The sequence below is a fragment of the Amblyomma maculatum genome, chromosome 9 (genome assembly GCF_055883805.1).
Source record: "Amblyomma maculatum isolate TAMU_Amacu chromosome 9, ASM5588380v1, whole genome shotgun sequence".
Lineage (NCBI taxonomy): Eukaryota > Metazoa > Arthropoda > Arachnida > Ixodida > Ixodidae > Amblyomma > Amblyomma maculatum.
Genome location: NC_139352.1, coordinates 79,459,539 through 79,483,036, shown reverse-complemented (window position 1 = coordinate 79,483,036; position 23,498 = coordinate 79,459,539). Strand labels below are relative to the sequence as shown.

General features: G+C 42.9%; 1 protein-coding gene across 3 annotated transcripts in view; it reads right to left on the bottom strand.

Annotated features, from left to right (window-relative positions):
- Window positions 1-23,498, bottom strand: part of LOC146179546 (uncharacterized) — a 214,980-nt gene that overhangs the window by 95,968 nt on the left and 95,514 nt on the right. Inside the window, exons 43-52 of one of the 3 annotated variants that reach the window (XM_084579198.1) lie at window positions 22,463-22,604; window positions 21,348-21,392; window positions 19,313-19,467; window positions 18,672-18,818; window positions 17,299-17,461; window positions 11,764-11,973; window positions 10,025-10,060; window positions 3,579-3,881; window positions 2,136-2,314; window positions 1,304-1,402 (exon numbers count right to left, since the gene is read on the bottom strand). In XM_084579198.1, coding sequence (XP_084435324.1) covers window positions 1,304-1,402; window positions 2,136-2,314; window positions 3,579-3,881; window positions 10,025-10,060; window positions 11,764-11,973; window positions 17,299-17,461; window positions 18,672-18,818; window positions 19,313-19,467; window positions 21,348-21,392; window positions 22,463-22,604 — 1,479 coding nt within the window. The remainder of the gene's footprint in view (window positions 1-1,303; window positions 1,403-2,135; window positions 2,315-3,578; window positions 3,882-10,024; window positions 10,061-11,763; window positions 11,974-17,298; window positions 17,462-18,671; window positions 18,819-19,312; window positions 19,468-21,347; window positions 21,393-22,462; window positions 22,605-23,498) is intronic. The other 2 variants (XM_084579199.1, XM_084579200.1) reach the window with 2 other exon arrangements.

Sequence of the window (23,498 nt, the reverse complement as noted above, 5' to 3'; positions counted from 1 at the left end):
CCCGTACAGTCTGTCGGCAGCTTATCTGCGCCGACACAGCAGCAGACGACGATGTGACCGGTGTCGGTCTGTGATGTCATCAAGTATTTCAACATGGCGATCGCTGTCGGTTGGTGGAGCTTCGCGGTGTCAAGTTCAGCCACTTATTTCTGAATAAGAAATAAGAAGGGTTTGATTCGGATCTCACAGAAGCTGCATAACTTCGCATCTTCTATGAGTTCGGTGCTGTTATGTCGTCTCGCGAAGCCACGAAACGTGCTGAATAATCAGTGTTCCGCCATGTCATTTGCCCACTAGCACCTGCCAGTGACATATTCGTAATTTTCCTTTCTTCGCTCATGCGTGGCGTCCGCAGAAATTGTGATCAAAACACGTTCGTTGCAGTGGCAATTAAGAAAAATATTACAAGAGTTCAACGCTGCTGAACCAAGTATTGAGCGAAAGCATCAGCTGCGGGTGACCGAGCATTCTTCTTCTCTTTTTCTTCTTCCTCAGCCCACATATAAATCCTCGCTTTAACCAAGCCGTATGAACGTGCCTTAGGGGCTTATAGGGGTAATGTGAATGCCAGAATCCTAGCAGGCTGATTCTGACATAACCGTCCCATATGAAACGACAGACCCAAGTTGGCAGATCCTACCAACTTGGGTCGCCGCCACGCCGACCGCTTGAGTTGGGAGCCCATCTCTTGCTTTTGTGTCACGTGGTGTGTGACGTCACCGCCTCACGTGCGTAAGACGTAGCTACCGCCGCGCTACTCCGATCGCTTAAGTTGGTAGCCAAGCTTTCACCCTAGTGTCACGTGAGGTGTGGCGTCATAGCTTCACGTGGGTAAGACGTGAAACGAGAGACCCGCGGTACGCTGAAGGCTCGAAACCTAGAGTAGTATTGTTTTCGCAATAAAAAAAATGTCTCCACCGGGAATCGAACCTGCAGCCGAACGCGCAAAACATTAAGCCACGGCGGGTTCCTGAGACGGATCATCTCGTTTTCTAGCGCAATAACTACAGTAGCGAAGATAGTGAAGCTGCAGTTAGTGATCATGATGACAACAGCGATAACAATGACGATGCATTTAGTTCATAATCATCACATCAGTGATAGTAACGATAATAATAGTAGCTATGACAATGGCGATGCAGTTAATAAAAACTGTACAGTAAAGCGGCATGCGCTATTTTCGCTTTCAAGAAGACCTGAGCGGACACCTGTAATTTTTTGTTTGCTTCAACTACTACAACGTCGACGCAGCGTTTTCTGCAGAAAAGGGCATCTAAAGCTATCGCCTATAAACGGAGTTCACCTTGGGGCAAGCGGGACACGTCTTGGGCAGACAGCTCGACCGGCCTCCCAGCTGGCACTGGCACTCGTGGCAGGTCCTTGTCTCCAGAATGCCGCCAACCTGAAATTTGTAATAGCGCCAATGAGACATGGGTCAGCACTCCCTAAACAAGAAAAAGCAGCAGTAGTGTTATTTACTCAAGATATTAACACATAAACATCGCTGGCACAAGCTGTCCCTGATTTTCCTAAACCAGAAGAAATTTAACTGTATATATAGGCTGTCGGCGAAACGTGAACAAAAATAATTGATCCCAAAGTGACTCAGGTTATGAGGAACGAAGCATTAACGGCTCCAGAAATTTCGATGAACTGGTGTTCTTTAACTTTCATCGACATAGCACAGTACACGGGCGTGCTGTTTCTCGATCGTCTTCACCGTAAACCGGGCCCTGTGGCGCGTGCAGAACCGCATCCTTGCGTACAGCATTCTAGCGCCCTAAGAATTCCGCTACGGCACCCGGTGAACATGTGACTATAAGACAATAGTTGTGCAAGGGAGATTTAAATCACGATGAAATTAATAAAGTAAACGTAAGATCCCAGCCACTGTACACACCGAGGACTCATCGATAACCATGGCAATCATGAAATGGAACAATTATTGGGGTAGAAACTGCCGGTGAAGCTTCAAAACGCCCAGTACTCGAACGCACCAATGCGTTTAAATGCACCATTATATGTACGCTCTCGTCCAGGAATGTTTAATTCTTGGTACGTATATGCATTCTTCTTCTAATGTTTATATGCCGAAACTATTCCTTCTTTCAAATTTTTCCACATTCCAGCCTCACCGGGAAGCGCTTTCCGTCTCTGACGCAGGGGCAGTCGGCTACATGCACGCACTGCTCGCCGTCGCAGGCGAATCCCTGGGCGCATCCCTGTGGGCAGAAGGTGGCGTTGTCGGTCACCTCCACCTCGGGACACGGAACAGTAGGCGGCACGGTCGGAAGCTCAGTCGTCGTCGGGGGCGCTGCGCCAATGTGTGTCAAGAAATAATTGAGATCGTGAAAAAGGAAGCCAAGCTCGGCTTTCTGCTTTATTATGCTGAGGGAATCGTTTTGCAGGTCAGCGTGGCGTGTTCCATCACGTTGTGCGTGACGTAACTCTCTCTGGCTAATCGCTTTGCCAATCGTCTGGACGTCATATGTGACGTCAGTCCACTCAAGTCGAAAGCTACGCTGCTCCTACTAGGTTACAGTGCTAACGATGATAAATGACGCAGAATGGGAATAGAAATAACAGCTCTAGTTTTAAAATTAAGATGGACTCAATCACCTACGTCTGAAAGCGCCGCTGGCAATTGCTAGTGCACATTGCTCACCAGAATCACAGTGCAGCTTTAGAAATAATATTCAAGGGAGCTATATAAAACGAACAATCTTACAGTATAATATAGGACGTGATGCCGTTTCACGCTTTGAAAGTTTAGCCATATAACAACTGTCGCGTCCTTTCCTTCCCTGTACACAAACGTGCGTCAAAGTGCGGAAAATTCTCAAAGAACCTAAAACTATTGACTTCGTAGTCACGATACGTACCAGGAGGCAAGCTTTTTTTCACAATCTGAAAAATGACTGACGTTTCACGCATGAATTATTGCTGTAAAAAGAAAGCACGAAATGCCTAAAAATGGTGGGAAATGCACAGAAAAGGACAAGCTAGACGCTGGGTAGAAACTAAGCGTGCAGGCGACGGCTCTGTAACTGAATTTTTCTGCTCTCTGGTGCTTACAAGCAATTTTGACGGTGCTTTTGAAGTCGAGATAAGACAATGCGCTAAAGTGGTATCGGGATACCCGAGTGCAGAGCCCTCCTCAAAGAATACAGCTGACAGGAAATGGCCTGTAATAGTCGAAATAGATATGCGGTCTCTTAGGGATAATTCCTATAAGCCATGAAATGGGGAAGACGTGATAATGCTTTGGAAGTAAAGTTTTAATAAAATGATTCCCAAAATACCATCGTGTTCATCACGTGTGCCTAGAATACATGTATGAATTGTAAAACCATGTAAAACTATGGCAGTGCTACAGCAGTACACTGGCAGCAAATTGAGACCCTGTGCCAGCATATGGTAATATTTTGATAATACTCTGATACCATTTTGGCGACGCCTTCCACACTTCCTGGCGATACGTTGGCGTTATCTTGGAAATAGGAGAACGGAGATCCGCTACATACGAGGCCAAAAGAGCAAACCTCTATGGATCTCAAAGGCTGCAAATGAGCACTCACGACATGTCCAGCACTTGACGCGCACTTTGTAGTTGAGGCAGGTCCGGCCATCTGGCTGGTCGCTGTCTACGCAACGCAGGCCTCGCTCCAGGTCGCAGATGACGTGCTGTCCTGTCTTGCGGTAGTCGGCGTTGGTCGCGTACTCCCGACACTCGATGCCGAGAGGGTAGAGGCAGAGACCCGACTCGGCCACCACGCGGGCCACGTCCTCGACGTCCCCTCCGGACTCTGGCGTCGGCTCGCTCGTACTCACCCACGGCCCGAACGCCACGCATGGCTCCAACACCTCTTCCGTCGTCGGCACTGAATGGCCCGTGGCAGAAAGAGAGAATTGTTTCACGGTCCACCCTTCAATTCTAATATTGCAAGGGGTTACGTAGGCTTCCACACCTAAAACGTGGAAGACAACGCTCGCACGTACATCCTCTGATACAGAAACTCTCTGCTTCTATCTGAAGATGCCCAGAAGTTTGTTCATTTGATCAAATACAGCTGCCTCACAAATTTGTTAGTTACGTTAATGCATCTGTTCACCATTAAATATCTCCACCTGCCATCATCTCTCGGCCGCCAATAACTAACACTGAACGAAAAGTAACACAAACGCCAGAGAGCATTGCCAGGCATAGAAAATTGGTGAGCGTGTACCGATTATTCTGAATTCCCGCTGTAAATTTTGATGGCCACCTACATGAATCTAGTGCTGCATTTTCGTGTACGGAGCTTAATTGTCTCTCTCGGTGTGTTTGTATAAAATTTCTAGGCTAGTAGAGGTTCCTATTGAATTCCAAACAGATGACACCCGGAGTAGGAAGATTGTTAGTGAAAAAACTCCGGATTTTACGTCGGCGATGATCAGGTGGTTATTAAGAAATTTGTGATTCGAACGAGAGTGGGAGTAGCTCTCCATGGTGGGGAGGGCTGCGAGAAAGTTGGGAAAGGCGTACAGTATGCGTCCAGAGCGCCAGATTTGCCTTGGAGATTTGGTACGCTTGACATTGGTCTGCATTAAGCATGCTTAGTAAAACTGTTATGCCATGGTATATTTGGATGTGTGAGCATGTCGTTACTAGGGTCGAGATTATGACAGGTACTCGAAGGAATAAAAAGCATTCTGGTTCAATTCATGTTAGGAGGCTTTGATTGAGTCCAGCCAAAATGTTATACTTTCGCTTCATGTTTACACGTGGCTGACAGACTTGAGGAAGCGCAAAACTTTAAGTCGCCTATAACTGCATAATTTTAAAATTATGTTGTCGTCGCTTATTATGATATCTCCTCTTCTTAAAGCGCGGCGGTGTTCATGTCGAAGTAATTACTCCACCTGTTACTTCATTATCATTGATATCTCAAAACAGTACATTCTAATGCGAAACATCAGTAAGATGGCCAAAAGTTATCTCTCATTACCGGACAGAAGCCTGCCTGCCATGGGAAAAGACATAAGAAAGTGGCGCGAGTGCAGAGGCTCGCAAAATATCAACAAAATGTCAGAAAAGCACTCAAACGTTTTTAACATCTTATTATTATTTTCTGAGTTGCGTTTTCCTGCTAGAACGTAATTCCGGCATTCGAGTAGCTTCTCGGAAGCCTTTCAAGTAAAAGGTCTTGGGCCTAGTATTTGTTTATTGATGGGTCTTGCTCTTTCAAAGAAATATCTTCATTCCTGGGTACACTATGCAATTGGGCATTTAATAAAATAAAAACTTATTCAGGAGTACACGCGCAGATTACCATCGCGCGGCGGCATGGTTTGTGTTCGTGTCGCATGAATTGAAACATGGTTCAGCGAGAAGTATATCATTGTTTATGAGATATACAGTTATATACGCTATATATATGATATTCATTTTTTCCATGTGCATTTATAGAACGGAATGGTTTGCATCCACGCGTCACTAATAGCACTTCGTTTCCGAAATTTGTAACCCTTATAGAAGAACTACTACACAATGCGTAAACCATGTCGAACCAAATATAACAGGCCCCTTACATTACTGTTAAAGAAATCTATTGTATTACTGCATTATGTACCATGTATAATTGCATTATTACCTAGCAGATAGGCTGTGCATAACATTGCTTATTGCCTGCTAACTGTTTTTCTTCGATATTCATGTATTTGTAACATTTGTATCGCCATTATTACCGTCTGCGTTCAATTATATGCGCATCCTGTAAAAATACCAATGGAGATTCACCAGTATCTGAAATAGATAAATATATGATCACTGACAGCACTTTATTATCAGCTTCTATGCTAATCAAATTATTTTGGTAGAATCCGTAACATGAACATTCCTCTTAGAAAAGCAGACGAAAGTAGGCGACTATTTAGGTTAAAATATTGCCTAGCAAATAATTAAATATTGAATACTTTTTGGATGGCGAATGAAAAAAATTTGACCATCAAATTGAGGCTGCCATGGTTTACTGCTTTATTTGTTCTGATAGTTAAAAGCAGCGTGGTTCCAATTTTGTCGATGTGCTAGAATCTACTCCGATCAGTCGCGCTCTGCTCGTACTCGGTCCATATGATCGCTTTCTTAATATTCATGCAACGCTGTAATTTAGGAATATAGCAGCAACACTATCTTCATTAGATAGTTAGTAAGACAGTGAGCTAGTTTGCGCTGTTTAGGTATTAGGTAAGTCTTCGTTTTTTGTCTATTAAAGGAAATCAACAACTGTTCATTTTCCCTCTGGAGTCTTGGAAGTCTGACCACAAATCTAGTAAGTTTGTGAGCCGAACATTCTTGAACATCACATTTATTTTTGAAGTGAGCGCGAATTATGCAGTATTACTATCACGGGCATGTTCATAAGAACGGCATAATCGAGTAATGCGTAACAAAGTTTACATTTTAATGTTCGTCCAGCACTAGAAGTATTGCAATGAATAGTTAAGGCTGATTATGTTCTGAACAATAAATAGCAAGAAAGCTACAAGCGCAGTAAGAAAGGCCAGCCGATATATTGATTGTTACTGCATAACCTTACGGTAAGAAAATTACTTTCCTAAACAATTTCCCTTGTCCAAAATGTCAGGTTGTGGATGGAGCTCATCAATCCCAGAAGCAATTCTCGAAACAAATCTTTAGGTCACTGTTTCCTCTTTTTTAAATTTTCCAGTGCCTTTGAGAGAAATGAAGATTTTATGAATAGTCTTCCCAAACAAGATCATCATTTGGCGAAGAATTTCGCCTTCGTAGTAATGTTAACGTACTGATCTTATGGTGTTAGACGCTGCTCGCAATCAAGCCATTGTGGTTTTGATTAAGATGCAGGTTTACTGGCTCAAGAACTAGCTTTGAGAAAAAGCAAGAACTAAACCGAGATGCAGAAAACGGAGCGCAAACACTAGTACCACGCGTCGTGCTTAAATGTACAAAGCAAGAGCCCTACGCCTTTACTGTACGCAATTGCCACCGCCCTCTATCGCCAGGGACCCTTCATAGTACTCTGCCCCTCCCGAAGCAAGCCAGAACAGCGCTCGAGAGTTCGACCAATGTAAGAAAGGAGGACGGATAAGAAGCAAAGTAGAATAACAAAGACGGGGAAGATAAAGACTCCTAAAGACAATATTTGCCCCGAATCAGCTGTCAGCAACTCCAGGTTTTCTTTGTGCGGCTCTTATTTGCGCTGCGTTCCATGCACTTTTCACTCAAGCAGAGCAGCTCACCGTTAACGCTTCATCTTTCCCCGTCTTTCCAAGGCCTTGAGCAAACTAAACAAGCTTTCGCAGTACGGTCCAAGTGAAGCGTTGAATACTGAATAAGAAATTTTCTTTTAACTGCTTGTGTTTCAAATCACAAAAACATATTTGCTCTTTTTTGTGGGTTTTGTTTTAGTTTAGTCATGGCTAACAACTATGATTGGCGTTTATGTATACGTGTTGTAAGATTTCCATATTTTGCGGTAAACAGAAGGATATTAACGTTTGAAGCCAAAAAATTTGCACTTTGCGAACTATGGGGAGAACACGTTCCTTCAAATATTGGCTGATATAGCATAAAATGACTACGCGACTCAATGCATGTACCGCGTTGAACTACAAACTAGTACTACAGCATGTAACATGAGTAGCGAGTTTAGCGAAAATATAAAGAAAAATTGAACCCTGTTGACTGTAAATTGCGTGTATATTTACACTTGAAGTTATGACAGTTACTTCGCATTCTTGTATTCTCGCGTAAGGAGAAGTCGGCAGGGTAAAGTCCTTTCGAACAAATCCCCGAAATGCGTCTTCCCACATTCAAGCGTTAAATAGGCACAGGAGTAGCTTAGGTACTTTAAGAAAATGAAGCCGTTCAGCGGTGTCGATAATTGTTTAGTTCCGTGCAATGTTGTGTCAGTACGGTCACTGGTGGTAAGTGAAAGGTTAACGACATTTCTGTACACTGCGCATTTCTTCTCTCTTGCTGGAAGAAATTGGTCCAATACTTATGAGTGATATTTTCTTTCACTTGTACCCTATTCTGCTACACCGAATTCTGCTACACTTCAGCCAACTTTGCGCGAACATTACAAGGATAAATCTGATCTACTTCTATGCATGCATATGCTGCATTTAAAGGGAGCAGTTATTCTTAGGAATAAATATTTTTTCGACACTATTTCAGTTGCGCGGATATTATAAAACTAATTTTTACCATCTCGGAGTTGCCGTTCTGGGAAATCTGCTGCAAAATGTATCTCTTGTTTCGCTTCCCTTGCATTTAATCCGGACCATCCCCGCTGCGTTCGTACTCATTCATGCCCAGTTGATATTTCGGACTACTCTACGACGCACTTCACGCCACAAATTTTATGAAACAAGATAAATAACTGATTGCTCGCTCAATGAGTACACCTAAGGTATCCGACGTAACGACATGAATACGCAAGTATACCGCACGGTTGGTGGGACGACAATGACAACTATCGCGTCGTTCAATCATCTGTTATCTGAGCGTACAGAGAGTAATACTTAGGAAAGAAATAAATCGTCACACCCGCATGGACTGAAAACCTCTTTAGAGATGCGTGCGCTTCTTACGTCACGTTATGCTTGCTTGATGCTTATTTTTGAGGAATCTGAACAGTTATTTCTTTGACCTGTCCAGAATCAAACACACGGACGTACAGGTACGAGCAACATGGCAGGGAACAGCAGATGCAGGGAAAATGCAGTCTAGTCGTTGCCTGTGATTGCACTAAAACTCGTAAGCATGCCCTGTTGCAACTGTACAAGGGGTAGTGTCATTGATATTTATAAAATATAGGAGGTAGAGTTGAGGTTGGATTCCTATCTCCGACAAAGAAGAAGAAAGAAAAGTAAAAAAATAAGTGGACGCTCAACCTTCCTCTGAAGAGTAGACGGTAAAGTGCCCTTTACACCCCCTGTTTATTCCGCGAATTTCCTCCCTGATGACTGAGGTGTTCATTAGCATACAGTTGTACGGCGAAGCGCACTCTAGGCGCACCTTTTATGCGTTTTATGCGCTAACTTTACAGCGGCAGCGCAGTGTAATCGCGTCGATCCTTAACTACTAGTACCGCATACTGACACTATCCTATAACAAAACGCACATTAACAAAACGCAAAATTAACGGAAATGTATTTAGTTACTCGCTTCATCATTAGTTGTGTAAGAGATCCTTTATAATCGCATAGCTGTGTACTAGCATACAAACGTACGGCGAAGCGTACACTTGGCGCACCTTTACTCGAAAGAAGCAGCACGGTTCTTTGGTTCATTGGCAACAAATAAAAGGAGTTCTGTGCTGTACTGGTTATGTGCTTGTCTCGCCATATAAAGAGCCGGAGGTCGATTCCTCGTACGTTCGGAAGTATTATTTGATTTCATTGATCTTGCAGGTTTTCGCGTTACAACGGAGAACGACAGAAGCGCTGACATCAAATTATTCTGCGACGCGAGATACCTTAATACCGTTAATCAATACCGTTAATCAATAGAAATGCTCCTCGCGATTTTTTTCTGATAGTAACGACGCTGAATAAAAGTTTCTCCGGTTAGAAAACAAGACTTTCGCCGAACAAGCACACTCGGCAGCACGAATAGACACAGCGTTGCCAAACACAGACACCAAGGAATCTCAGTGTCTCCAGTGCTTAGAAGGGACACAGGAGCCGTCACCCTTCATCGTCAAGGGCTCGCATGTTCTCTGTCATATTGCTTTTGTCTGTATTCTTTTGCAGCCTAATAGCGCAGGGTAATGATGAATTTTCATATGGCTACAAACCTTTTGTAACGGCTGCTTCTTCCTTTCTTTAGGGGTTTTGAATAGACGCAGGTCTGATTTTGAGCTATTGTGGTGTAAACTTGCACGTTAGCTCAACACATGAAAGGAATAATAGTCATTTGCTGAGTGAAGTACGTCATAGGCTGGATGTTTTCTTTTTTTTTAACTTTTTTATAGTGTATCAAATGTTTTCAACTTACCTTGTGTGGTCACTATAGGCAGCTTTTCCACCAATTCTGCATGAAAGAAAAATTGTGTATGGTATTAGACGAAGTAAAAAGGCGGTTCAGTTTTCTCTTTCCCTCTATATAGTACACGCCAACAAGGAAATAAGAGAACAAAATTTCAAGGTGGAAACCGATTTGTTAGCTTGCTTACGTGCATTTTTAAACTTCTCAAAGTACGCTTCTAGCATTCTTCTTGGACTAAACATAACGTTATTTCTATAGAACACTCAAATTACCCCCGAATAGAAGCACTGATCTATCTATCAAGTAAAAGAACAGCTATGCGTAACTAACGTCCGTTCAATACTCGAGTATGCTTGTGTGGCATGGGACCCTCAAAGCTCTTACCTTGTGGAAAAACTTGAACGCATCCAAAACCGCGCTGCCAGGTTTATTTCCGGCAACTATAACTTCCGTAGTAGCATCACATTAATTAAAGAAAACCTTAGATGGAAAACTTTGGCTCACCGGAGACTAACCGCAAAATTAGAACTTTTTTACCAAATATACTCTGATCTTACGGGAATAAACAAGAGCTTGTACATTCTACCTCCACATTTTATCTCTGAACGCCGCGCCCATAAGCTGAAAGTTCTTGTAACGCGATGTCGAACTGATGTGTTCCGTAATTCCTTTTTTTCCTCACACTTCTTCACTTTGGAATAGTCTTCCTAAGAGCATAGAACAATGTAAAACAGGTAAACATTTTCAGTCTTTCCTATGTAAAACAGGTAAACATTTTCAGTCTTTCCTGGCGTCCAATTTGTCGTAGTAGCTTTCCACCCTTTTAAACCTGTTTCTCGCACTCACATTTCCAGTGTTGTTCTTTTTATTGTTAAACAAATGTGCTTTACTGTATACTTTCAGTATTGTAACATGCTCATTTTAGGTATTTTTTTACCGTTACTGCCCCCCCTGCTATAATGCCCCTGGGCGCTGCAGGTACTTGTATAAATAAATTGTATAAATTGATACCAGCTTCCTGTTAAACTAGGAGCAAAAAGTTTGAGGAAGAAATGGTTGCTGTCTCCTCCAGTGCAACTTAAGTGAAATGTATTTGATGCTTCAATGCTTCGAAGATGGCTACTATGCTGGTTAATATGAAGATGAGTGCTACCAGAAGGTCCCTAGCCTTTTTTTGCAGAATACAGCGCGTTGTTAGTAGCGCTTGTGATCGACTTTCACTCCTCTTGGTTACTCTCGATGAAGATATTTCTAAGCTATTCTGCGCCCTTTTTACAAATAACGGCATCGCTAATAAAAAAAATCAAAGGGTACTTACCGTTCTATAAATCGAGATTGGGATAGAGCTGCTTGACAGGTGCTGGTTATAAACGCGATTTTTTACTATTTATTTTGTCTTCTGGCGGTGAGTCCGCGCAAAGGCTCTATGCTTCCACTCGTGACATCATTGCTTTCAGGCCCCGGATAATATTTTTTTTCGTGACCCATTGCGAAGAAGCTATTCGTGGCGTCACTTAATACGGAGCACTCAGCATTGAGCGTTTGAGTGACGTCATGTTCGCTAAACTTCGTGATAAGCGTTCAGCACAGAGCAGCGTTGCCATAACGTAACGCCCCAGGGCCAAGAATCGTATTAGTGACAGTTATCGCCGTAAGAGAGGTCTAAATGAAAAGTCCAACAATTTTTATCTTCCCTACTGTCCTCGAGCCATTCGGGACATGCGGAGGGAATGAAGGTTCAGTCTCACCGCATCCGGCGGCGTGTGGCCAGTCACAGACGAGCAGCGTAGGGTTGAAATGCAACTCTCCAGGACACCACTTGTGGTGCGGCTGGTGGTTGGAGCAATGGTAGAAGCGGCGGCAGTCCTGGTCGTCCGGGAACAGGCCGTTGGCTTCAGGGCAAAGGAACTCCAGCACCCGGATCCCCGCGGTCACCGTTGTTGGCACTGGTGTTGTCGCTAAGGAAGCATAAAATAAAACAAAAAGCGTTTTTTGTTTCCACACCAAAATGCTTCTTCAGAACTCACGAGCTCTTGTAGTATAAAAATTTCATAACCAGCAATCAAGGTACTGACCTCTCTACTTATCATTTTGATAACTCTAAAGCAGAGTTTCTTGACCAAAGAGAAATACAACTTCCTTTCTAAATGCAAATTTCATGAGTAGTTAGACCTATAGGGTATTTTAGTGGTGATTTAGTTGCACTGGTTCATTTTTATGACTAAGAAAAAATTTGCTGATGTGCTGAATTAATAGTTCGAGTCTCATCCCGAAGGCGGGAAAAGTTTTCCTTCAAAATATTTAAAGTATTGTATTGATTTTGGGCAATCCGGTACCATATGTAAGAAAGTCGCCTTAACGCACATTTTACGTCCATAGTGCATCGTTTAAGTCAAAGCACTCGTGGACTGGAATCGAGATAGCAGTATCTCGTGCTTGTTCACAGAGATACAGATTCGTAAGGGAAGCTACGAAATAGAGTGGGCTTAACAACAACCAATAATGGCGTTGGATATCGGTGACAAATGATTGCACCAATGATATGCAAGTTACTGCTGGTTCCACTTAATGACAGGCAAGCCATGAAAGAGCCGCCTGCCCAAAAATGAGGTTAGCGATAGGATCTCGTATCTGACCACGGCAGCGATGGTAGTCCCACCTTCCGATAACAGGAGTGTCTTCCAATCTCGCACCGTTTTTTCATGAGAGATTATAGATGTTTGAATTAACTTTCATCAGCGTGGAGCTTCAGGTGGACTTGGGCACCATCAGAAAATTCTTGCTGGACAGCATATATTGGACCAGAGGTCCCAGTAGATTTAGCCAGTATGGTTCACCTAACTTAAGTTTAAAAACAAAACTACCACACCTAAGAAACTGCAGTTAGTATAGTATACACACCAGAGAAGAGTCAACGTAAGAAAAGTATTCCTTTTATAAATGTGCAAGAAAAAGTAATTCAGAAGGATGGGAGCGTGTGCTAGTGGGTAACGGTCACCCATGACATGACAGTGGAGCGCGTAAGGACGAATGACACAGAAAGGGTACACAACACAGGCGCTGTGTTGTGTACCCTTTCTGTGTCATTCGTCCTTTTGCGCTACACTCTCATGGCAATAAAAAAAAACAGCTTGGTCTCCATGAGTCAGGCTATAGTGTTTCAAGCGCGAAAGATTGTGCAAAGAGAAGTCTAGAATTGAGAGTGGCTCGCCGTTTTCCAAGGCGCATTAGGTTAGGTAAAGAACAAATAAACCAAGGATTCTCCAGAACTCAATCGCATTTAAGTACGAAGCTCTAAAGGGCTTATGAGGTGCGCTCGGTGGCGATGGGTCAATGAAGAGATCTTATTTTGTATGGATGTGAAATTTTGTTCCCTGCTATGCGCTTAAACATTGCAAAGATGATAAATTATTCATGCTACAATTTGTAGAAACGGGTGATGAAAGGCCAGCGAGCACAACCGGGTGGAGAGAGAGAGAGAGAAAGAGAGAGAAGGCAGAGAGGTTAACCAGGAAAGCTTCCGGTTTGCTACCCTGCACTAGGGAAGGGGAATGAGGAGTTTAAAGGAGAAAGATAGAAGAGAATGATAGGAAAGGTAAGGCGGCGAGGAGCACAGTCACAGTTTCTCAATCAAGTTTGTGTCTCTCATAAAACACATAAGTGCTTTGAAGGCTTTGCCGTTAGACGCCTTCTGTGGCCATGGGCCGAGGATTTTCTCCTCTGTGAAAGGACGGCTGTCAAGATGGTCCTGAGCCGAACGCAGCGCATACTTTTCGCTTAAAAAAGCAGGGCACTCGCAAAGGAGATGCTGTGTGGTCTCTTCGCAGCCGCATCTTTCACAGTTAGGGCTATCCGCCATTCGGGTGGAAATGCACAAGAAAATACATGAAGCCAAATTTGGACGGATTGGATTATATGGTTTAACGGCCCCCCAAAAAACTCAAGGTATGAGAGATGCCGTAGTGGAGAACTGCGTAAATTTCGAATGTTCAACCACGAAAACTGAATATGTCTTCATTAACGAATATCACGAATATCTGCTCTAGGGGTGGGTATGTGTACTTATAGCCGTTTATGCAGAATAGAACTCTAGACATCTGTTTATCCAACCATGACCGTCTACTCATCCTCCTTCCTCTCCCCCCGCGTATTTTCCATAAGATTTTGTTCGCAATGGTTTCAAATCTGTACGACCAGCTTCCTCAAGCGGTACTGTCTTCCATGAATTAGACGCTTCGTCTGACCCTGGTTTCTAAAAAACGGTTTAGTGCAGAACAGCAATAAAAAAAAAAAAAAAAAAAAAAAAAACATTTTTTTCTATTTCGCACCAGTTTGGCTAAGCCGATTGCCGATTCTCACCTGATGCTTACTGCAATCATTTCCATCAGCACAGACACGCTTTAGTGAAGCGTCACAGGGAAGTAGACGTAAGAGTGTAATAGTTGTAAATTTTAACTGTGGGCGACATAGTTGTAGCTTAAACGTAAATGAAATCAAGATTAAAAGCGTTTCATCGTGGCATCTTTTACCTCTTTCGAGAGTAATGATTACATCAGCCAAAAACATGTACTATACATCCCCTACGTCCTTCGTTTTTGTCAAATAATTGATCCCGCCACTTACGCTCACTATTTCCTCATTTATTTATTTATTTTGTGATCATCTCAGGAAGACGCAAGTTTTCCTTTTGGAGCTTTCTTGGTAGTGATAAAATTGATGAGACATTTATTGCGGGTTTTAGTGTTTCGTTAGAGAGCGCATACCGCAACAGTCTCCACATCTAGATCGCATAAATTTCTAAAAGTATACTACTTTTTGTACACATTACCGTGGGATTGGGCTGTATATATTGGGCATAAATACTTCAAATTGCACACAGTAAATTGATGTATCCAAAGCGAGGTGCAGTCATTAATCTCCATTATAAAATCGTATACTGTGAACAAGCAGAGAGTAGCAAACCGTCCATTTAACGTAGTGAAGGGACAAATTGAATAAAAAAAGGGGACAACTCTTCTTTGAACGAGCGCAGTGACGCTATACTCTTTCATTCCGCCAATTACTATGATTATCGTCATAGCTCCCTTGGTGATAATTACAACCGGCAGCATGAAACCAGATTAATGCAAACTGTTCTTCGAGGCCATCTTTTTTAAGATGTTTTTGGCTACTTTCTTTTTTTTATTCGGTTATAAAATTATCGAGTGAAAAACGTGATATAAGCGTTTATCCTTCCCCTAACGAGAATATAACAACGTAGATATTTCGCGAAATGACTAATTACAGAGCGAAGTCATTAATTTCGGAGAGCTTGCATTCTATTCCAAGGTCCATAACCGTAGCCCGTAATTGCAGCGAACAGACAGAGCAAACGTGGATTAAAGCAGAAAAGAACACATCATTACTGCTCGGGAGCAGACAGCGTAGCTTGATCTATTTATGGCCGGAAGTTTTCTCCGACCACCGGAGTACCGACCGCCGGAAAAAGTTTGAATAATGAGTGTGAGCTTGTGGGTTTACTTTATGGTATGCATTTCAGCGATATTTCACAACGCGCGAAGGCGAGTTCGCTTGAAAGGAATGGGCTCAACTATGTTACCGTGCTCACAGTTTGCTTTCCCTTCAGGCAGTTCAGCGATAATAGCTTGCATACCATTTGTTTTAACGGCGCACGGTAATTATTTCGTAAAGGAGGTTAGCTCTGGCATTATAAACGTTCTACATATACTGAATGCGTCTCAAAATAAGAATAATAAGCGCTCTCTCTCTGCGCATTTCCCTAAACCTTTTCACCTAGTTAGGTCCTCTGATCGCCTCTGCCAAAGGGGCACATTGAAAAATTCGGGGTGGCAGTTATACTAAGCGACCGCCTTTATTTCGTCCACGTGCGTTTCGAAAAATTATTGCCATAGTAACCAATCGATGTCTCTTCGCGATCGCGGTAATTATCACCGTCATTGTCATCATCGTCACTGCTAGCAGTTTATTTATGAAGTAGATTCTCTGTTACAGACAGAGAAATTGCCACGGTGGAGTGAAAGCCCTCGTCAAATTAATTTTCATTTTTCGGTCTCTCCTACGAATCAATTTATTCGTGTTCTTCTCCAGTGAATTAAGGTGTCATACGACTATACAGGAGTCCGGCCTTTGATAAATCAATGTTTCGCTGTACTCCATTTTTTTTTTCTGTTTAGTAGTTGAGATAAACAATAGCACCTACTATTTACAGAGATAAATATCCATGGAGAACCGAAGGCCCTCATCAAGTTATTTTCATTTTCGGATTCTCACACGTATGTTTTCATTTAGTTCTCCGCAAAAAAATGTGTCATATCTCCATCTATTCTGACCCTTAATCAATAAACATTTCCCTATTCTTCATGTTTTACGATTAGTGACTGATATTTGATTGAAATAAAAAAAGAAGGATTCAACCGCAGCCGCAGCATTGAAAGGCATCGCGAGGATTAACAAGTTACATTTAAAAATATGAGGTTAAGAAATTTGCAGGGGTCAAGTGGATGCAGCTAGCACAGAACCGGGTTAATTGGAGAAATATGGGAGAGGCCTTCGCCCTGCAGTGGGTATAGTCAGGTTGATGAGGATTTAAAAATATTCTCTAAGGCAAACACGTACTCCATTTCGCTATGTTTATCATAGTCCGTGAAAATTTCCATTTGTCTCTTTACAATTACGATTGATTGACTCTCGTGACACAGCCAGTCGTCGAGCGACCTTACGTTAAAGAGCTATTTTTTTATCTGGCTCTGGATAGCTGAATTATAGATGTATTTGAATAGCTTTTCAAAATTTCTTTATTGCTTTATTATCACACTGCTCACACATGCCAACCGTAACGTACATGTCCCGGACATGACGTCAAAGGCGCGCATGCGCATGAATTTTGTCCTTTTTTTTTTTTTGCCGAAGTTTTCAACACGAACGAATGCGCAGCAAGCTTCACAATTTTGGTGTACTCCTAACATGCATCACGTGGGCTCCGTTGTGGTGACTGGTTAGTTAGGGCGCTCGTTAATCAGTAGGGTGACCTGGATTCGATACCAGCTGCAGCGGCCGCGTTGCGACAGAGTCGTCACTCCAAGAGCCCTAGTCCTGTGTGGTGCCACCGCAGGTTAAAGAACACCACATCGTATAAATTATCTGGAGCCCTCACTATCGTGTATGTCATGGCCATAATCGCTTTTAGACGTTAGACCCCGTAATCCAAACTTAAATCGAACCACCGCTAGAAGGCAGGGGAGAGGAAACGGAAATGGCGTTACGCTTACGTGTTGGCCTCGGCTCAGGCTCGCAACCAAGGACTTCGAGTTGGAGGGCAATCCAGTTCTTCCAGGTGACGGGCACGATGCGAAGGTACCGTGCGCTGACCGCCCGCGGGAACACACGCGTTACCCGTGTGCTGGCGTCGAAGTTGCCGGTAAATACCTGTGTCGCACCGAGATGTTGTGAAATAAGGTTTCCGAGGAGTCGTGAAATAGAACAAACAAGATTAAACAAATCAGTCTGCAGGATCATTGTTTGAGCCGCTAGTGGATCATCTTTGCTGATATATCACAACACAGTTCGCTCTTATTGTTCACTGTAGGCTTAAAGGAAATGAGCAATAAATGCGATTTCTTTTTTTTTTCTTCGTGTCATTTACTTCTTGATTGAACGAAATTACCAGGTAATTTCTGCCGTGCACAAAAGGATAAAGTGAGCTCAGACTGGCTGACGTATGCGAGTTTGTGGTTTCAAGGCGTGCTTGCAATCTCAGTCGAAATAATTTACCTACATATTACTTTAGAAACGAGTGAAACAGCGAAGAAACAAATTACCAAGGTATCCCTGATCGGATTTAGGCTGTTAGGAAGGTGAACAACAAAATGACAAAACATTTTAACATGAGTGATATTTATTTCTGTCAATTAAAACCCGCAATACGTGAAAGTGTTCATAAATTCAGACTGTATTTTCGCGCCAACAGGTAGCACTTTCCTATAGAATCTTCTTTTTTTGCTCGCGTTGCAATAGCCGATGACAGTAAATCAACAATTCGCAGGAAAGATACCGGACTAAAAATTTGCTGCTTATTGTTGAATGGCGAAATAAAATTACGCATCGAGGAGCATAAAGCCTGCCAGCTTAGGTTTGTGAGGCGTACGATGAAGACAAGGAATCTCTCGCATACTTTCCTTGTTGTGCAGTTTGTTACGCCGAAGTGTCCTTTGCCCAAAAGAGTGCCATTGACTTGTAGCCAAAGATAAAACGCTAATTATTCATTCTATCCCCTGAAAATTGCGTCCCACGCATGCAGTGGAACAGTGAACGGTATCTGCTACGTCAAAAAAACAAAAATCTCAGCAGCTGCGCTTATACGTCCTGTCCGAAGAAAATGTTTCGGTCTGTTCGCTATCCGACTTTGTGAAAAGGGCTCGCCTTAAGCCAAGGGGAGAGATTTTGTCGAAACGCTGGATACCGTAATAATTATCTCGCTTCCCCGCCCATCGTTATCGCATGTTGTAAGAACTGCACCTTCTTGCATTTTTGATGCGCTTTCCTGCATTAGTTTGACGTCTTTAACTCCACAGAAAGCAACCAGAGAATCTCAAACTGTTCCCATTAAGGCCTATAGTGATTCATTACGGTGTCGCACCATATCGGCTCCGTCCGAGTCTTTGACAGTGCTCCATCGGTGGGCGTTGTTGCTGTGCTGCACCAGATAGGAGGTGACCCACTGCTCAGCCTCCTGTCGGCCCTGGGTCACCACCGCGGTGAGTTCACGTGGCTGCCCAAAGTCCACCTGCAATGTAAGCGCTCCGTAGTGTGAGAAAGCGAGTCCCGATCGAGCAGGATTAGTAAAGAAGCGGTGACATGCACTGTGGCGTATCCAGCTCATGCATCTAGTGTGCATTTGAAAGTTACGGGGAGATGCAGAATACACGTCAACAAGATGCACACCAACTAAGTATTTGAGCGAAATATCGGGAGCCTTCGCGCTTTCTTTCCCGCAATTTTAAAGGAGGAGAGTCTCCGTAGGGGTTGAAAACCTCCTAGTCTTGGAATTGTCGCTGTGTGCAGGGAGGGAATAACCTTGTTATTTGTCTTTCAGCTTTTCTCAAGAATTTTTTTGCAATTTCGTTTCTTGCCCCTTGATTTGCGAAAGTAAACAGTGATACACTTTTAATGTCCTTCGAATAATACGCTATTGCTACAATGACAACAGCTAAAAAAGAGCCATAGAAGGAACAGGCTGGATGGGCCGCCAGAGCTCCCAGAAAGAAACTCTTTGCACACCTGCAAGTACTGGTACTTGTCGGCGACTCCGGCCACCCATCCGCGAGCTCCGAGCCTTCCTTCGTTGGCCTCGTGTTGCTCGTCTCTCTCGGAAGAAGCGTGCAGGGCTTGATCGTCCAGGAGGCCGCTCTCCAATCCCATCGGCTCTTGGCAGACTGCGGTCATAGAGATAATGAAGATGACGAGTACAATAAGCACGTTCTCGGCCAACAATTCCCGTATAAATTATATAATCGGTGCCGAAATTCACAAATTTAAGCCGTAATAACAAAACTGATCTCAATGTAGCCTAAACTCCGGCCAACGACAATAGACGCTTTTGTGGAGACTATAGTCCCATCAAACGGAGGCAGTAAACCGGAGGTGCAGTGGTGTAATGTAGAGTTTTATATAAGCGCCAGTAGACACAGACTAATTGTATTCGGAGCTTTTATTTTATGTGCACATAACATTTTATGACCTAGGCGTGTTCCGTTCAACTACTTAATACATGTGACAAGCAGATCATTATTTTTCTGATTATCAGCCTTCGTATTTACTTCTTTTGAAATGAATGCGAAGGCATTTTGGTCGGCTTTAAATTGAAGTTTATAGTTACACTTTCTGAGACCTCTTACCAGACTATAGGCACTTAAATAGCTTTAATATACATTCAACCGCTTCACTTCTGGGGAAGTGAGCGTCAACGTATTGAGAGACTGGGACAGCGTTTGGCAAAGTGTTAAATGTCATTAGTTGGTTTGGCTTTCGGGGAGAGGAAGGCGTAGTACGAGTCCTACTTCTCGGCAGATCCCCGGTGTACTTATAATGGACGGCACACAATTAGAGCTAAATAAAAATAAAGGTAAATAAATCATAAAAGGTAAAATTCGTCGGTTCAGATGCTTATAGCAAACTAGCCTCCAACTTGGGAAGCGAAGTGCTACGACACTACGCTGGACGCTGCACAAAGAATGGTCGCACTACATTTTTTTATACGATATCGCGTGCATATTTTTCAAAACAATCTTTTTTCCCCCAAAACTAGGGTACGGCGACGGCATCTGCGATGCTTTTTTGACCGTACACGTTGTACACATTGCCACGTAAAATGTACAGCAGGATGAATAATTTCCGCTACAACAGTTCTTTTTTTTTTTTCACGATCGTCATGATATAATCATGGAATAAATTCATTAAAGGGGAAAATGTCCGAAACGAGTACACCCTGACGGCCTTCATTTTTGCTGATACGGTGGTAGCTCTTGCTTACCATGAGAGTCTATGTATTATGCTTCATAACAAGCATCCTTATCCTTGATCCCTGCCGTTCACGCTGAGTTTTGTTATCACGCGTTTGTACAGAAGCTTATTGGAATTTCAACGAGCTCGAAATCGGTCATCCGCTACAGCTGCGGTTGTCGAGGTGTAACAAACGAAAAGCCAACTCTTGTACCAGGAGAATAAAGGAAATTTCAAAGGTAGCTATGGAGATGAACAAAGAGTTGGGAGCTGGAAAGCCCTCAACACCGCAGCTGCTGCCGCAGTATTTGCATTCTAGGCTGCTCCTGCTATTGGACAAGGGGCATCCTCCGTTGGGCAATTAGGCTCTCGTGTTGGGCGTCTGTAATTTATAGCGTGCCGTTACTCTACGCAATTCTCCTGTGGCCTAGTTCAGCGAGGCGCACTACAGAGGTCTGCTATAAATCCAGCTAGTTCCATAAATGTTCCTTCTCTAGATTGTTTTAATATATCGGACTGGAAAGGGTAGAATAATGAGCCAATAATGTGATAATAAAGAAAGGAAACTGGTAGGGTAATTGCCACGATAGAAAGAAATATAAACGCATTACACGAAACAGCGCCAATATTAGCCACTTTTTTCAAAGCAATTTACGCACCGTGCCATTGGCCATCTTGCAGCAGTGGTACGTTTGCTTTGCAAATATTGAACAATTGCCGATCAGCAAATGTTCATCGATCCTCACTATCGGTGAATTCTTTATTTTTCGGGCCAAAATAATTTAAATGAGGGGAATAACCAGACGTCACTTACCTGCGTGCGACCCTGGTGTTCCAATGGGTTTAACCGTGAACGTCTCTGCAAAGCAAATGTAAATTAGAAAAAAAAAATATTTCATACGGCATTGCTGTGTTTGTTGCAAGAAAGAAGTCAGAGATTCAGAAAAGACGGTATAAGGCAGGGAATTAAATGAAAAAAAAAAATAATGAAACGAAAATGCAAGCATTTGTGTGTAATACTGACAGACAAAGGTGAATGCTTCTTTACTCCCCCTTCAGAACTGCAGTGCTGCTTTATTTGGGCTGATATAGCAGAAGTTTCATAAGCATGTTTTTGTCATTCGCATTTGAAAAAATATCTGCTTGGGCAAAACTGAGAGACGCTCAAGAATGTGGAACAGCATTCAGATCTTCGAACCTGCACCCGTTATCCTTGCGACGTGCATGAATATAGCTGAGGCACGAGATACGAGGATCTAAGAGCATGAAGGTATCATAAAAATGATTTCCAGGAAAATGCATCCCGATACAACTGTTTCCGAAATTCCAGCGAATGCGATGTCGGAGATTTCGTGTGGTCGTTTTTCTTTGCGTAGCATAATTGAAGGCAGCTGTTATTGACAAAAAACACATTTCTTCTCATTTTCTTTACTGGCGAGCTTACTGTTGTGCATAAAACTTGTCATTTTCCATTTGTACTTACACCTATCGACACTTGCAAGTTCGCCCTTCAGCTTAAGTATTTCGCAAGACTGGCGCCCCCTCCGCTCCGCACCCACTCTTATTTACGGCATTTACCGTTTAGCAGATCAAAAGCTTCTAAATTTTCGCCCCTTCTTTTAAGCGTCGCACAAAAGTACCGTTTTTTCGATACATGAAATTCATTCATTGAAAATATACGAAATTCCAGTATTTTGAAAGTGTCTTCTTTATGACTGTTTATTTGGATACTCGTGTTTACATATTGCGTCACTTTGTGCCCTGCTAATGTAAATCCCTAAATAAATCCCTATTGGTATCGCAAATAAACAGAAAATAAAGGTTATCTCTGCAACGCTGGTGTAGGTGTAAACCACGCAGTTGAAGCCTGAGCGTAGCATGAGTGTGGCATCAAAAAATAGGACATAAAGAGAAAGAACAAAAGCTTACCAATGGCGCAGGCGAGGAGGTCCATTTTAAACGCCGCCATATTCTCCCAGCTGACAGGCTGGACTCGCACGAAGCGGGCTTCGAACGGCTTGTCGAAGTATTGCAGGTGCAGAGACGATGCGTCATGGTTGGCGCCCAGAACCTGAAGAATAAACAAAATGACAAATGAGTGAATGAGTGAGTGAGTGAGTGAGTGAGTGAGTGAGTGAGTGAGTGAGTGAGTGAGTGAGTGAGTGAGTGAGTGAGTGAGTGAGTGAGTGAGTGAGTGAGTGAGTGAGTGAGTGAGTGAGTGAGTGAGTGAGTGAGTGAGTGAGTGAGTGAGTGAGTGGGGTGCCATTAGTTATGCGCTTATTAAATGGGGTGATGAATAATTTATTATGTCGATGAATACAAGAAACAAGCTACCACTATTACAAAGCTCACCTGATGAGACCACGTCTCCAAGTATGTGAATGAATTCATGGCAAGTGAATGAATGCGATTAAGAAACAGTGCAAAAAGCGAAAAAGCCTTACTGGGCCACGTATGCCCGCAGGTTTCTTAAATAAATAGTTAAAGTGGACCAGAATTCAAGCGAAGCACTTTATTCAATGTATGTACCGTCATGATTGTTAAAAAAGTGATATCGCTAATTATCTTCGCTTTCTAATCTCACTCCACATATGTGTACTTTACTTGTACGACTGGAAAAGCTTATACCTCGCCCCGAGTGATTAATAGACATGTTTCAGCCTGCGACATGTCAACCATATGTATGCGTTCAGTAGTTCGTATAATTGCAGGCAAATCCGGCCGTGATCGAAAGCTCGCGCCGAAGGCGGGAAACAAGTTTTCCACAAATGCAAACTGAGAAACTTATACTTAATCATTCGCTTTTAAATTCCTAGCAGACAGCCTACTTAGGTAGAGAAAGACATGTGTAATGAAATTTTTCATACACAACAATTCCGTTATTATGAAAGCATGCTAAGCTATTGTAATTTCCGTAGAAGCTTAGCGTGTTGGAAACATGAAACATTACGGAGGAAAGGAAAAA